General features: G+C 32.7%; 2 protein-coding genes across 2 annotated transcripts; one reads left to right on the forward strand and one right to left on the reverse strand.

Moving 5' to 3' along the window:
- The first annotated feature begins 65 nt into the window (after window positions 1-65).
- On the forward strand, window positions 66-2,486 carry LOC146941397 (uncharacterized). The gene is made up of 3 exons (XM_085755158.1): window positions 66-349; window positions 1,406-1,565; window positions 1,998-2,486. The coding sequence occupies exons 1-3, from the start codon at window positions 271-273 to the stop codon at window positions 2,245-2,247; spliced, it is 489 nt and encodes a 162-aa protein (XP_085611284.1). The 5' UTR covers window positions 66-270; the 3' UTR covers window positions 2,248-2,486.
- Window positions 2,487-3,830: 1,344 nt separating this feature from the next.
- On the reverse strand, window positions 3,831-8,778 carry LOC146941398 (uncharacterized). Its single transcript, XM_085755159.1, has 8 exons — window positions 8,507-8,778; window positions 7,630-7,774; window positions 7,371-7,539; window positions 6,077-6,347; window positions 5,537-5,802; window positions 5,222-5,437; window positions 4,789-4,891; window positions 3,831-4,285 (listed from the first exon to the last, which is right to left on the reverse strand). Exons 1-8 carry the CDS (start codon window positions 8,655-8,657, stop codon window positions 4,227-4,229), a joined length of 1,380 nt encoding a protein of 459 aa, XP_085611285.1. The 5' UTR covers window positions 8,658-8,778; the 3' UTR covers window positions 3,831-4,226.
- Between the last annotated feature and the right edge of the window lie 6,569 nt (window positions 8,779-15,347).

Here is a 15,347-nt window from a genome sequence, read left to right on the forward strand (position 1 = left end):
GAGAAGTGAGCCATTGAAATTTTTAGCCACGTGTCAACTTATTACGAATGGAAATGGAGATTGCCAATAGTATCCGGAATTGTTAGAAGGAGGAAGCAGTTGTTGGTTGAATCAACCGAAAGACAGATAGATAGAGTGTTAGATTAGAAACAGGACCACAAAAACAGAATCCAAGGAAACTGTTGCTACCTTTTTTTCTCTTTCTTGAAACAAAACCAGTTACTGTTTTTGTTGCACGAATGAACTGAATTCTATAATCTAATCCCCAAAATGGAAACCTTACCTTTGGAAATCTGTATGAAGATATTCTGTTTCTTAGACCACACCCATCTTGCTGTTTCTCAACAAGGTCAGTCATGATGATCATGATCATGATCATGCCATCTTCATTTTTATATTCTTGTGTTTCAAAAATTATCATTTTGTATTAAAATTCAATTACAATTCCGTTGACTTATGAATTTCAAATCAGTTGCATGTTCCATCGGTTGAAATATTGTTATTAGATCTGAATCTGTATGGAAATTGATCATGTGATTTGTTCTGTCTAAAATATGTTCATTGATTTCTTCTGTCTGTCTTTCTCAAATTATTTCTGTCTTTAATTTTAATGTCTAAATTGATACACTTTTCTTTATCATAAAACAGTGTTGGTGGAATTGAAAACAGGAACACAATTGTTTGTTACTATATATATATATATAGTTTTTGTTTTCTGCGAAGAAATGGTTAAAAATTGTTACCTCTGTCACATAATATTAATCCTATATGATATCCAACAAATTTTGTTATACAATTCCAATAACTGTGTTCTGTGAACCTAGTTTAATTTGAAGCAATAAAACACACCGCTATGTTTCTTGGGCCAGACTCTAACTTTCACCATGCTTTTCAAAGAAACACAGAACCTCAGCTTCCATTATGATCTGGAATTTGACCAAAATTTGCCACATGGACTTGATTCATATTTCTTCTGTTTTCTTCCTAAAATTCAATCTTTATTGTTTTGATCGGTGATTAACAGATCACTGTGATTTTATGATACATTGGATATATGAATTATGTTGTTCACCTTTTTATATCATTACAGTCAATTGAATCAATCATAATATTGGATTAGGTCGAGAACGAAAACATGTTGATGAAGCTCGTAGTTTTATAATCTTGTCCGCATATGTCTTGCTGATTTGCCAAAACAATTTGTTAATTTTTTTATATCTTCCTTTTAATGTTACACATAGGTTAAAACCGACGATTTGGTATTTGGCAACTGAGTGTTAACGGTGAATAAATATCGCCCTCTAAAAAGATATTTGACAAGTTTTGATTTAATCTTCTGTTTAGATTATTCTGAGTTTATTACATTATTTTGGATAAGCCTTGAATTTGACAAATTGTTTTACAGTCTGTAGGAAGTGGAAGCTCATGGCCTCGGACAATGCTCTATGGTCAAACCTTTTTAAGGAGAGATGGGGAGGAGATCATGCTGCTTTTTATGCTCCTCTTGGTTCAAAATCATGGAAAGAAGTGTATGAGGCGCAAGATCGATGCGATCGAGTTGGATTGTAAGTTCTTTAGTTTACTCTGCTGAGAGTAGTACGGCATGCACAAGCACACATATATATTCATATTTCATCTTAAATGCCATGATTATTGAAGGAGATTTTACTTTATCTTGCCTAATCACACGCTTGCAATTATTCTTGTCCCTTGAGATGGCGTGAAAATTATTAATTAATAATAATTTTGGCTTCCCATATTTTTTTTTCTTCTAAAACAACATAATTGCTAATTTCTGCACACTTATAACATTGGTGTTGGCTTCCTCTTACTTGGATTTGCTTTAGATCTAGCATGAACCATATTCAACATAACAAATTATTGTCTCAAAACTTTGCTGACAGACATTAGTAAAATAAAGTCTGCAGTCTTACAATAGAAAGTCTTATTGAACTCTGACACAAAGGGAATGACTTTTTTAATTCTTCACAAAATAGGGGTTTGAAGATTGTTAGAGAAGGAAGTGACTACTATCTTGTTCACCAAGGTGAGGTACAACGATATCTAGGTTCAAGAAAAAATCGGCGACAAGTATCTGGTCATACTTCTAGTTCAGAAACAGACTTCACTGGAGAAAGTTCTGTAGCTGAAGAGAGATCATGTCGAGGAATCTTGGACAAAATTCTTTTTTTCATTGGGGATTTGGAAGCTGCTTCTGTTGATGCCAAACGCAGCCGTGTGATATAACCATCTCTACCATTCAACCCAATAGTGAAAGTTCACAATGGAACTATTTTGTATGTAAGCATTATTTATGTATATGCTTGTTTAATAAATATGTAAAGATAATTTGATAGCGTAAAAATGTTTTACACAAACATTCAGTGTTCAGTTATATCTTACTACAATATTGGTCATATGTATGTATAAAAAACTGTGGTATTAGTCCTTGATAATTAAATTATATATTCAGTTATTTTGCAGAACTTTAAGTTGTATTTCAGACAAGGATCACATAAGTAGTGTTTATGCTGTCATAAAGTTATACTTGTAGACCAATTATGCCGTGTAATCTAATCACTAGGGTGGACACTTCATTATCAATATACAAGAGTTGCGTACTTATGTTAGATTGTTAGTGTCATCATTTCCTTTCACTAGGTGTAATCTAAAATCTTATATAAATCTTACAGGTTTTTTTATTAAAAAAAAGGTTGGGAAAAAAAGATATTATTGATTGACATTAACGATCATTTCACAATTGTCTTTGAAGGGATTTGAAGTCTGTCTCTTGAGCATAAAATCCTTTATTTGACAGTGTAACAAGCAAAGTTAAAGATCGTCTCACGCCATGCTATATTAAAATATCCTTCTCTCAATTAGGACCCTAGGAGACCCTTTACTTGACGTATCATCAAAATTGGTAGCTTAACATTGAATTAAGTGAATAAATTAGAATCATTATAATAGGTCTATCCATATGAACAAATACATTGATGTGGGATTGATGTAAGATCTATAAATTAGAATCATAGTCTCTAATTTTTTGTGAATTGACAAATACATTCTTGAAATTGTATAGCGTCAATCCATATGGTATGTTTGTTGAATTCTACTCTTAGAGACTATGATGTGGCACACTAAATGAACATGTAATCTTATACATAGATCTTACATCAATCCCACATCATTGTAGGCTAAAATATTACTAAGAGGCAAAAAGTATTTACCATATTTAAAATTATTCCAATGTCACAGCTCTAGAGTTTGTATGAAATGGCACCAGTTAATGTTAAATTAATGTAGGGTCTACGTGGAAATAGACACATTCATTTTTTGCCAGCTTAATCGAATAAACAATAGACACATTCTAATAACAAAATTTAACATGGATATAATTTTGGTCAATGTGCACAATTTTGAACATTAGTTTACCTATTCACTTAATATCAAATGTATAAGATTGATTAGGTTCTGTTTTTTTTAGAGGAAGTGATTAGTTTTTGTAATATTTTTGTGAGAATAGGGTCCAAAAGGGAAAAAATTCCAAGATTATTTGCTTGAATGCCATTTTTTATGAGATTGATTGACAGTTGTTATAAGCAGAATAAAATACAAGTCATTAAAAAAATAATTTGTATTTTAGAATATGAAGTATATCCAAACCGTTGTTTGTTTGTGTTGTTGTGGGGGAATGGCCACTTTTCATTATAAATACTACCAACAACCACTCTAAACGGATTGAGAGGATCTTTACATTCGTGAGCACAATGCTAGAAGTCGTAAACCGTCAAAAGCGCACTACTCATATCAAGTTTGATGAGGGCAAATAAATGAAGATTTAGTGCTGCATTAATTAAATGTAGAGTGGTTTCATTACAAATTACAAAATTAAGACAATTAAAGGGTACATATACTATTCCCAACGAGACAAACTTAGATCCCGCCCCCCAAAAGAATTGACATAAGTAAGAACTACTACCAAAATGGAGATTTCTCCTCAAGTAAAATAATAGGCAATAGAAATCTAACGTACTAAAGTATTGATAATCAGAAACACTAAAAAGAAATTGACCCACATATCCTTTTAGCTTGAACTCCTTCACTTGGTTGGTGGGCACCAGATTTACCTTCACACTCAAATTGCGTAGTACACAGTTTAGACAGAAACTGCATTATGTAAGGCTGAAGCAGCAGCGTTCAGTGCCTTCCCAAAACTTAATCAATTACAGGTTCAATGGCTCTGACTCGGTGTCCCTTTCCTTGAGTTGCCAATCTTCTGTTTCTGTTTTCAAACAAAAGAACAAAATGTCAGCACCAAGAACTTTCTTTTTTGTTTTATATGAAAATGGGAAATATTGTTTGTAAAGAAAATGTATTTGGTTCGTGTAGCTGGTGATCATGTCACTCGTATTGCCATGTGTTGATATGCCAGATAATATAGGCAGGGCAAGCCTTAGCAGCAAAGAAAAAACCCATGGACTTTTACTTAAAGGCAAAACAAGCATGCCCAATTAACCAAAGTGGGCAATCATCTAGCTTGAAACATGTTTGGCCTTGCTGCAGTATCAGAGATCTACCAAAAATAGCTTGAGGCAGGATATATAACATAAGGGCATATACACTACACAAAGCCAAAGGTGTAGGAGCAATTTCTCAGATAAGACGCGGTTATAACTTAAAACTGTATCTTTGTCACACAGTGACAGGATTGTAGCATAAATAAGTTTTGATCCCATTGCGGTACAAATTCAACATAAGCAACAGATCATAGTGTGAGGGTCTTACTTGGCTTATCCGCAATCACGAGCAGTCGCCTTTGTAAGATACTAGCCATGAAGAGGAAAATTGAGCACATGCCAAACATAACAGTGATAGGGAATGCATCAACCTGTACATAAAAAAATAAACAATTGATCTAAACAGTTAGAGAAAAAAATAAACAATTGATCTACAAACAGTTAGAGATAGAGAGAGAGGCAGATAAAGAGAGCCTATATCTTTTGCTTTTTGCAAGAAAGGGGTTGTAGGTGTAGAATTCAACAAGATAACTGGTCCACCCAGACATCGTATTTAAGAAAGGGTTTATAATTCCAGGTTCAAATTAGTGCAATATAAAAGTTGGTTAGATTGTTTAAGATCAAGCTGGAATCTAAATAAACAGAAATGTAATGTTTTGAAGATCAAGCATTATATCTAAGCGGTAGGTTGTGCAACATACATTGTACAGCACAACACACACAAAAATGTTCAGAGGAATGCGGAAAAAGTTCATGATGGTGCTCCTGGCTTCCTCAGGAATGTATTGAGATCTCATCTTCATAATGGATGGCCAGAATATGCCAACACAACTTTCAAAAGTACAGAAACCCAAAAGCTGAATGCACCCGGCGAATGAGAGACCACCACCTGTTGCTTTAGTAGGAACTGCAAAAAACTGTTCCACAGTAACAAAGTCAAATTATTGCAGAATAGTGTGAGATGTAAATCACAGTACCAATGGGTGGAGGGAGAGTATATTGGAAGAATAGCATACAGTGGTAAGAATGGGAAGCATTAGAGAAGCAGAAGAAACTGCAAAAACAATCTGCATGTAGCTCTCCACACGGAATGATGAACGAGCCATCAACTTAGATGCAAGCGAGCTTCCCAACATTGAAGATAACATGAATGTTGCAAAAATAAAACCATGGGGGATCTCTTCATCATTTGGGCTTAATGCAGGAGTCCATAGGAACACAAAGGTATACATTGAACCTTCAAAGAGAGACTGTATGGCACCAAGCAAAGCTATTTTTTCATCTGAAACGCAATGAATGGAATCATAAATTCATGAACATCTGTACTAGGAAATGAACAAAATACAAGACAGAGTGAATAAAAAATGATAACAGAATAAGGACAGACAAAATGAATATGTTCATTTCAACATACATCACTCCCGGAAAAAATAAAATAATGGCCAGCCCACTCGTTAGGTAGATTAATGCCACACATTAAGAGTTCCAAAGTTCAAATTCATAGTAATGAACCACTGTATAAACAATGACAAAACTATCTAAGGTAAGAACTATACCAGAAGCAATGGCCACCGCAGCACCCCTAAATTGGGCAAGCAAGCTCTTGTTTTCAGAAGCATCTCCATAGTTTTCTGTCCATGTAGATAATATCACGATCATACCAATTGTAAGAAAACCTGCAGCAGCGTCAAAGGGGGCCACTGGTCCAAGAGCCAATGTATCAACAAGGACATTTCCAAACAGCCCAGAAAATATGGCAACAAGACCATTTCCAAGAAATATAGCCTTCGAGAATGTTAATGATAGCCATTGCTGATCAAAGCCCCTCTAATAGATTCATGTGGAAAAAATTGACATTCATAAGTACAAAATGTAAAATGAAGGAATCAAGACGAAGGTATATAACAAAACCCTTTGTCAGATTTTAAGGGTAAAAATTGTATTGTGGTGAGCAAAAATCACTTTGTTGGCCACTTGGAGGATATTGTAAAATGCATGTTTATCTTGTTTAGAGGGATATGATAAATTTATAAACCCCAGAAATCAACATCTTTTGGAATCAACCTAGTTTGCAGGAACACGTTGATTCAGAAAACATGAGTTTCTAGAAGTAGACAAGTAAGAAGATAAAGCAGAAGAAACAACTAATGGACCCTAAATTGGATATGAAAACCAAAAACAAGCAATGAAGATATCAAACTCCAGATGCCATCAAACTGTATTGCCTCTGCCTTAATTGTTTCGTTAAATGAACTGCAGCATTTAAATTAAACAATGCAGAATTTGTCCGATAGCAACTAGTGTGTTTGTTTATATTGAGTCACAAAAATAAACAAGTCTATACCAAAAACCATGCCTCAGTGACTCCACTACACCACATAGTTGATATTTACATACAGAATACAAAGATACAATTTTCCTAGTTAATAGTTACTAAATTTATGCAACACGCAGGACCTAAACATAATGATCCACATCTAAAACCATTTTCAAAATTTGTAGTTGTAAGATCTATCAACTAGCTAGTTCTGTTTAGAATAACATATTGAGTTCATGTAATATAATCACGTATTAAGTATTACATACAATATTAGCAAAATTTGAATTCTTGTTCAAAACAATCACACTAATATTATTATTTAGAGCATATACAACCTACTTTTCTCCTCGTGGTACTTATAATAACTACTATTATATAAGACATTTACGGCCTTCATATATGATTAACATATTTAAAGGTCACTGACCACCTTCAAATTATAGCACTTCCTGCGTGTATAAAGTAATCATATCCAGATAAAACTTGATAATAAAGAGCAGACAACTTTAAAAACAAAAATTATTTCTCACCTTGAAATGCTCAGCAACTAGCCACGACTCAAATGCCGAAAATAGAAGTGAAGTGGCAATGCCACCCAAGATACGGCCCAACATCAAGACTCTGTATTGAGGAGAATGCTTGGTGATGCAGCTTGCAATGTAGGTTATACAGTAAGTCACACAAGCTCTCTTCCGGCCCCTGATTTCATATTAAGAAGTCTAAGATACTGAAAAATGCTACGACATATGTATGGCAAGAAAATAACTAGAAATCAAAAATTTATCTCACTGTTTGTCAGCAAGAGATCCCACAATTGTTCCGAATAACATCGAAGACCCAAATCCAGCAATGAAGAGTTGTCCGATCTCCCCTTTTCCATATCCATACGTACTGTATAGGTAGTAAACATATGGACCTTGTAACCAATCACCAGCTATAGCCATACAAAAACGAAACCTATTAAGATCACTAAAACTAACATCTCTACTAACAATTACGATCTTTCATTGCGCAATATATTCACCAACAACAATGTCATCGAAAGCATAACTCACGATCAACATAGTTACTCAAATCAGATAAAACTTCAAATAATGTAAAATTGAATCAAATCAACTATATTTAAAGGATAATAACTTGTTCAAATAAAAAAAAAAAAAAAAAGTATGATCCCATCCAACATTATTCAAATTTGAATAATGAAAACGACACTTTAATTTAAAAAATAAAAAAGTAATCACAGTAAAAATAAAGTAAATCATAAATAAGCAAAGTATAGTGTACAAAACAATCTTGAAACCAAAAAGCAAAGAAAAAGAGTAAAAATCACAACTTCAAGGATCCAAAAAAACACATCACTACTATCACAAGCAACCAAAGCTAAGAAAATCATAAAAGAAAGAATCATTGTCCATTCAGATTTCAAAATCACGCAAAGATCCATTTCAATTACATCGTTTTCACACCAAATTCAATTTCAAAAAAAAAACAAAAATCGCTTTTTCTTTCTTTTAGTAATAATAATAATTCTATCAATCACGATTCACGAAAGAAATAATAAACAGAAGATGGCGATCACGATTAACACAAACATTGAATCGATTTGAAAAAGCAGATCGAGAAAGAAAAAGAAGAGATCTAAAAGAGAAAAGAGAGATCTACACACCCATCATGAGAGAATAAATGAGAAGATAATTGTTCTTGAAGGAATTGAAAACAGAAGAAGTGTTGATACGATCTTTGTTGTTTTTGCTAAGCTCGAGAACAGCAACAACAGCGGCTAATCCACCGAAGACAAGGTAGAAGAACAACTCCATTATCGCGAGTTAACAGAGAAATGTTGTAAAATTGGATTGGATCCCAGTCTCTCTTGCAGAGTGAGTTTGTAAGATTTGTGTGAGATGGTACCACGAGACACGAGTGGTATGAAAGATAGATGAAGAGAGAGAGAAGGGTGAAGAAGGTTATATAGTGGTTTTGTGATGGGTGTTGTGATCAGCTACGACGAGTGCGTTGGATAAATTGTCTGTTTTTGTAATTACCTTACTTTTTTTTTGTGGGTAAAGAGTAGTTGATTAATACATTTGCGAGAGCGTGAGTTTAACTCTTCCTATCAAGGTAAGGACTCCTTTGTGGATGCCTATAAGGAAGATTTTATATGATAAGTTGTTGGAGTTCAACTCATCTAAACTTGTTTATATTGAAACAAGTGTGAAAATTGGAATTAAAACACTAAACATGAAGTCCCACATGTCATATAACTAGTATTGTGTGGGTTAAACAAAAAGTTGAAGTCTCAGATATGATAAATCACACACATTGGTAATGTTTATATAGTAGAATATGTACCTTTGAAAGGTAAATAATTTTGTGAACGAAGTAAGCATTCGCAAAAAATATAAATAATTAGTATTTTGAGGGTGTACCTGCAAGGGGTATATAATTAGCATTTTCCTTAAGTAAAGAAAAATGCAAACCAGGGTACCCTAGGCACTTTTTAAAGTTTTTAAACGGAAACTTTTTATGAAAATTTGTATGATTAATATTTATTTTTTTGACAAAATGTATAATTAATATATTATAAAATGAAATATTTAACTTTTTTTTTATAAAATTCTTATTTTAAAATCCTTAAAGAGTATCACGGGAGCACTCGTTATTAATTTTCTTAAAAATCATTATTTTTACCTAAAAATGTTCAATCAAATATTATCTAAAAGTGTTTTCTTAATCCTCAAGTTTTGCTGAAAAAATTTGGTGTTCAATCTAAAATATTTTGGTACACAATCTGATATATTTGTACTTAATGTAAAATATTTTAGTACTCAATCTAAAATATTTTAATACATGATTTGAAATATTTTGATACTCAATATATGTTTTGATACTAAATCTAATATAATTATTTATCAGACTTTAATTACCTTTATTCAAATTCTAGATTGTGTAAACATCTTTCCTCAAAAACATGGGCATTAAAAAAAAAGTTTACATAAGCACAAAAAATAACTTTTTTTTATCAAATAATTATTTCGCAACAAAATCATATTAAACAGTACTAGTAGCTGTCAAGATAAGGATTAACGAATTTAAAGTAAATTTTTTATTGTATTTGATTTTTAACTAAAAAACTCAAATATTAATAAATGTATGCATTATTTAAGGATTCAAAATATAGAAGTTTTTTAATGTCATCCTACCCAAAAAATAACAATTTACCGTAAAATGTAGTATTCATTTGTACATTTTTTTTTTGACAATAAATATGCTTCGTACATCTAATATTAATTGTTTAACTTTTTACTTAAAATAAAAATAAATTAACCATTTTTTCATAAATACTATAGTTGATATTTTTCAAACAAAAAAAAAATTGTAGTAAGGAATAGGTATACTATGGGCACTCGTTTTTACCATCCTCGTTTCAATTTTTCGACCCTATTTGTTTGTTTTTTTTTTGTGGTGGTTGGGTTCGAACCCGGACCTTGCATATTTTATACATTGTCCATACCAACTGAGTTAAGCTCATAAGTACACATTTGTTTGTTTGGTCGAAGGTGTAAATAAAATAAAGAAAATGTTTGTACCAAAAAATAATAAAGAAAATGCTAAAATAAAAGATAGTAAAAGATTAAGACGCGTGAATCTGGGAGGGTGACGTTGCATAGCATAGGATAATTAAGTGTACGACGACGCGGTTTACTGTTGATATGGTAATCATCGTCCCTTAACTGAGATTGGATACCACGTGGCGTTCTATTAAACGTGTGATTAATATTCAATTGAAGAAATTGATGCTGTCGGTGGTAATTGGCTGTGGCGCGGCAGAGAAACGCTCCATGCGGCGTTGTCTCGGATCTAGTACTCTGCCAAAGTTATAAATGGATAATGTGCTAATGTGCAGTGGACCCCTCCCTAGTTCCTACCTTCCCCTCTTTCCAAAATTGCTGAGATCTATTTTTGTAGTATTTTATTTTGACTTTAGTTACACTTGAATGTGCACTCAGACTTTCAGTTCAGTGATAACTTACCTTCTTCCATCCAAGTTTTTTAGTATTTTTATTTCAAAACTTTGTTTGAAAAAATTAATAATAAAAGAACACCTTTTTTTTGCCAAAAAAAAAAAGAAGTTAAATTATAACATCTAAATATCAGCTATACTACTCACCCTTGGAGCGAGTGCAGTGGCGGAGCCAGACAAAAAAGTTTGGGGTGGCCGACATCCCGCCATCAAAATAAACTAAAATATAATATATAAATTATATTGAACTTAAGTCGTAATAATATATAAAGTCGATCATTACATACCTAAAGATGCACTTTACGCTTTCCGAGTGACTTGAAATCATCAATAATTGACTCGGAAAATGAGATTAGGTTTATTTTGAATTCTATAAAACAAATCATCATTTTGGAATGATATATCATATAATTAAAATTAATCAGCATTGTCAAGAATAGTAGTGGCGCAGCTGCAGGTGTATAACAACAATTGCAACATTGAATCACTATTTTAACAAGTATTGGTATTTATAGCATTGATATATACAAAACCTTTGAACAAACTAAGGATTTTTCGCATTGTTCAGAGAAAAAATTGAAAATTCTTTATGGAGAATTCTTACAAAAGAAACAATCATGTGATTATTTGCAAATCTAATTAACAAAGGAACTAATCAAGTGATATATCATGAGTGGCATGGCATGATAGTAATATTAAAATTAACCTCAGGGGCATTTTAGTCTTTTCATAGAATTAATGGGTAGGCCATGGCATACCCCAGTCCTCATGTGGCTCCGCCACTGAGCGAGTGTTGTAGAGATTGATTACAATGGTTTGATGTATTTTTTCTCTCTGATTTTTCGTCAGATAAGGAGTAAAAGAAATCTTTGAATCCTCGTTTGCAGTAACCAAAAGATGTTGAACTAAATGAAGATACTTCTGCAACACTAAAACTCATCAAAATAAGAGGTAACCACTCGTAATTTTCAACTCCTAAATGGAGGAATTCCTAAATGACTTGAAGGAACACCCTAATTGTTTGAGCTACTATACCACTCTTTAGTACTTTGCATATCACCTAAGAAATCTTAGGATGAGTCGAGAGAATCAATGAGGCTTAAATTTGTCGGACTGGTCTGTAGGAACATAATACCACATTTCTCACCATGTATTTTAGAGTAGATGATACCAAGAAGATGGAGAAACATCTCATGAATGTGTGCAACTAACTAACAAAACGTTAGTTAATAAGGTATTGAGTTAGTTAAGTTGTAATAGTTAGTTATGTCTGGTCCTATAAAAGATAACAATCAATGTTACTCGATGGATCAGTAATAAGTAATTTCTATTTTATGCCTCTTCAATTAACTCTGCCTAAAGAAGCTTCGTTAGTGTAACTATGTGTGTGAACTGAATTCTTGAGTGAAACAACTACCCTACCTAAATATGTTGACGGTCACATGTTATAATGTCATAAATGTCAAGGCGACATGACTCACATGAGTGAGCAAACATATTTATTTTTGAGTAATGATATTTTGACATCCATTTAATGACAACTTTTTTGACAACCTTGTTTTTCTCACTTCTTATTGGTCAAAAACAATGGAGAGAGAAAAAGGAAGAGAGAGGATAACAACATCAAGTGAGTATGAGAGAGAAAGTTGTCCAAAAGTTGTCAAAAAATGGTTGTCAAAATATCATTTCTCTTTATTTTTTGACGGAAGTGAGCAAACATATTATCAATTGGGGTTGTCTCAAAAGTCTTGGTGTACACAAAAAGCTGACCAAGAATGAAAGGAACAATGTCATCGTTGCAAATGCACTTCTTCTATGCAATGAATACCAAAAGTAAACTGTCAGCTTGCTTTTCTCCTCTCTGTCATATTTTTCTTTGGCTCTGCCTGCCCAATCCCATTATCCCAGCTTTATCGTACCAAGAAAATCATCAGCATCCCCAAATGCTTAGGATCGTGTTTTGTACCTATCGACTACGTGAAGTGCTTGTTTGAGCGTAGTGTTTTTCAACCAACACACGAAATTCTTGTTATAACAAGCCTCGCTGGGAAGTACAATTCCATTTCACGTTTTGAGTCTTGATGGAATCTTTTTAGTTGGTTCAATTATGTCAAAGTGAAAATCAAGTTGTAATATATTATACGTATATTGTTTCTTCTTTTATACCAGTGGCGGATCTCGCCTCACAAAATCAGTGAGGCACAATTTTTTGCAGATCTACATCAATTGCAAAGCCAGAAGTAATCTTTTAAGAGGGCAATTTCTTTAGTGTATATATATTATTTCTCACAACATTATTCATAAAAAAATTGTAGGTATTGTGGTAAATACTATTGGATTTTACGTTAGGTACTCTGTTTCAACACTTGTATTCCACACCTAAATAGGATACGCCTTTACCACTAGAGTACACCATACACATTCGATTAATCTACAAAGATTGATTTATATAATATAACATTTAGCTAAAAATAAAATACAAATAATAATTGGGTCTGGTGTGGCACACATCAAGCCTAATCCACGCCCGCCCATGTTTTATACTCCCTTTGTCCCATATTAAGTGGTATAGTGGTACTTACTATTGGATTTTACGTCAGCTACTCTGGTTAATCACTTGCATTGTGTATTTTTTATTGTAGTTTTAGTTAAAATAATATAGTTAAAAAGTTAAAATGGGCAAAACAAGAATCAAACCAAAGTTCCCCACCTAAATAGGATGTGCCTTTACCACTAGAGTACATCATACACATGCGATTAATTTACAAAGATTGATTTATATAATATAACTTTTAGCTAAAAATAAAATACAAATAATAATTGAGCTTGGGGACTGGTGTGGCACTTGCCACACCGAACCTAGTCCAGGTCCGCCTCCTGTTTTATACTCCCTACGTCTCATGTTAAGTGACACAGTTAACTTTGTCATACATACCAATACATATTTTTATCTTTAATTATCTATTAGAAAAAAAATTATGAAAATTAATATTTTAAAAATATCCATCGAGACGAATCAAATAACATCTTGTATGATATTATTTATTTTTGTATATTAGTATAAATATAGTCAAAGTATGTTAGATCAATAATGTACGTTCTCAAGTAATTGTCAAGTAGTAAGTTGCAATATATTGAAGTTAAATTCCAACACCCTGAAACTCAGACTAAAATAAAACTCAAATCTAAAGTGCGAAAAAAGAATTGTCGGTAACTGCCAACTTAATTTTAATTTTTTTTCTAGAAATTGTGAATGATAAAATTAGGAGCAAATTAATTAATGAAACTATACAAACATCATTTTCGAATTGCGATAAAATGAAGTTTTTGCAAACATTTTTCTAAGTCAACATCAGTTTTTCTATGTCCATCATCATCATCATGTTTGAATAAGGTTAAAATGAAGCTCGTGTATTAAAAAGTTTTAAGCTATCCTAAAATTATAGTACCATAGTTTATGAACAGTTTAAATTAAATGTTTCATCCAGTTATTTATTTATAGTACAACGAATATATAGAGGGATAATAACAAGATCTCCTGATTCTCCTTTGTCTTAACGAAAAGCTGGGTAGGTAGGTGCTAGTGTAAAGAAATAAATGAATGGAATTATTAATTAATAAATTGTCGGCAATCTTCCAATTAGGTGCATTATGGAACTAGAATGGTAGTACTACTTTAGTGCTTAGCCAGTCATTGTCACGATTTATGGCAGACATTGACATTTTCATTAACCATATATGCACCTAACTTTTTTGTTTTGTTCCTAAACTGCATAGTGTACGTACTACTACTACAGCTAGTAGTATTTGACACTCACGTTTATGCACAACTAATCATTGACCGACAGACGCACACTAGCCACTTTTCTTAATAACAATCGTGCCAACCTCTTCCTTCCCAGTTTCCTCCTCTGATTAAGGAAATACTCAATTTTATAGTACTGAATTTTTAATCATGCCATTGTTTTCAAGCATAAAACAGGTATCAGTCAGCATATGTATGTTTTTTTAGCATATGGTATCTTTTGTACAATCTATTTTGCATAATTCGAGTTTGGATTATTATTTTTTTGGTCATTAAGAAATGCACTTGAGACAGATCGAGGAGATGCTCAGAATATCCCAATGGGCTAAAAGCAGGGATTGTTTGTAGCTTCATTAACTTACTGTTTCTATTAGGTATGGGCTGAATTTCCTGCATGATTCTTCATCTTCTGCTGCAGAAGTTATAGCTTCATTTGTCAGATGCGATTCATCATGCAACTCTTGTTAACATGACAATAATGAAAAATGCATAAGATAAGATTACAGAACGTCAGAACAGAAACTTGTTCAGCTGGAGTATGAGACTGTGCAAGTAAAGAAAGTCGATCAAATTCAAGGTGTTTTTTCTGATTTTCCTTTAACCATTACCGTCCCCTCCTTTAAGGATAATTCTATTGAATGGTTCCATATCTTCTGAATAGATATGGCAATGGATAAATTA

This window comes from Medicago sativa, chromosome 3 (genome assembly GCF_051527215.1).
Source record: "Medicago sativa cultivar Bolivia chromosome 3, Bolivia_mono, whole genome shotgun sequence".
Taxonomy (NCBI): Eukaryota; Viridiplantae; Streptophyta; class Magnoliopsida; order Fabales; family Fabaceae; genus Medicago; species Medicago sativa.

Coding starts and splice junctions, on each gene's coding strand:
- LOC146941397 (XM_085755158.1), top strand. CDS start 271: ATGGAAACCTTACCTTTGGAAATCTGTATGAAGATATTCTGTTTCTTA. Junction 350..1,405: donor TCTTGCTGTTTCTCAACAAG/GTCAGTCATGAT, acceptor ATTGTTTTACAG/TCTGTAGGAAGTGGAAGCTC. Junction 1,566..1,997: donor CGATGCGATCGAGTTGGATT/GTAAGTTCTTTA, acceptor TTCACAAAATAG/GGGTTTGAAGATTGTTAGAG.
- LOC146941398 (XM_085755159.1), bottom strand. CDS start 8,657: ATGGAGTTGTTCTTCTACCTTGTCTTCGGTGGATTAGCCGCTGTTGTT. Junction 7,540..7,629: donor GGATCTCTTGCTGACAAACA/GTGAGATAAATT, acceptor ATATGAAATCAG/GGGCCGGAAGAGAGCTTGTG. Junction 5,438..5,536: donor TGCTTCCCATTCTTACCACT/GTATGCTATTCT, acceptor ACTGTGGAACAG/TTTTTTGCAGTTCCTACTAA.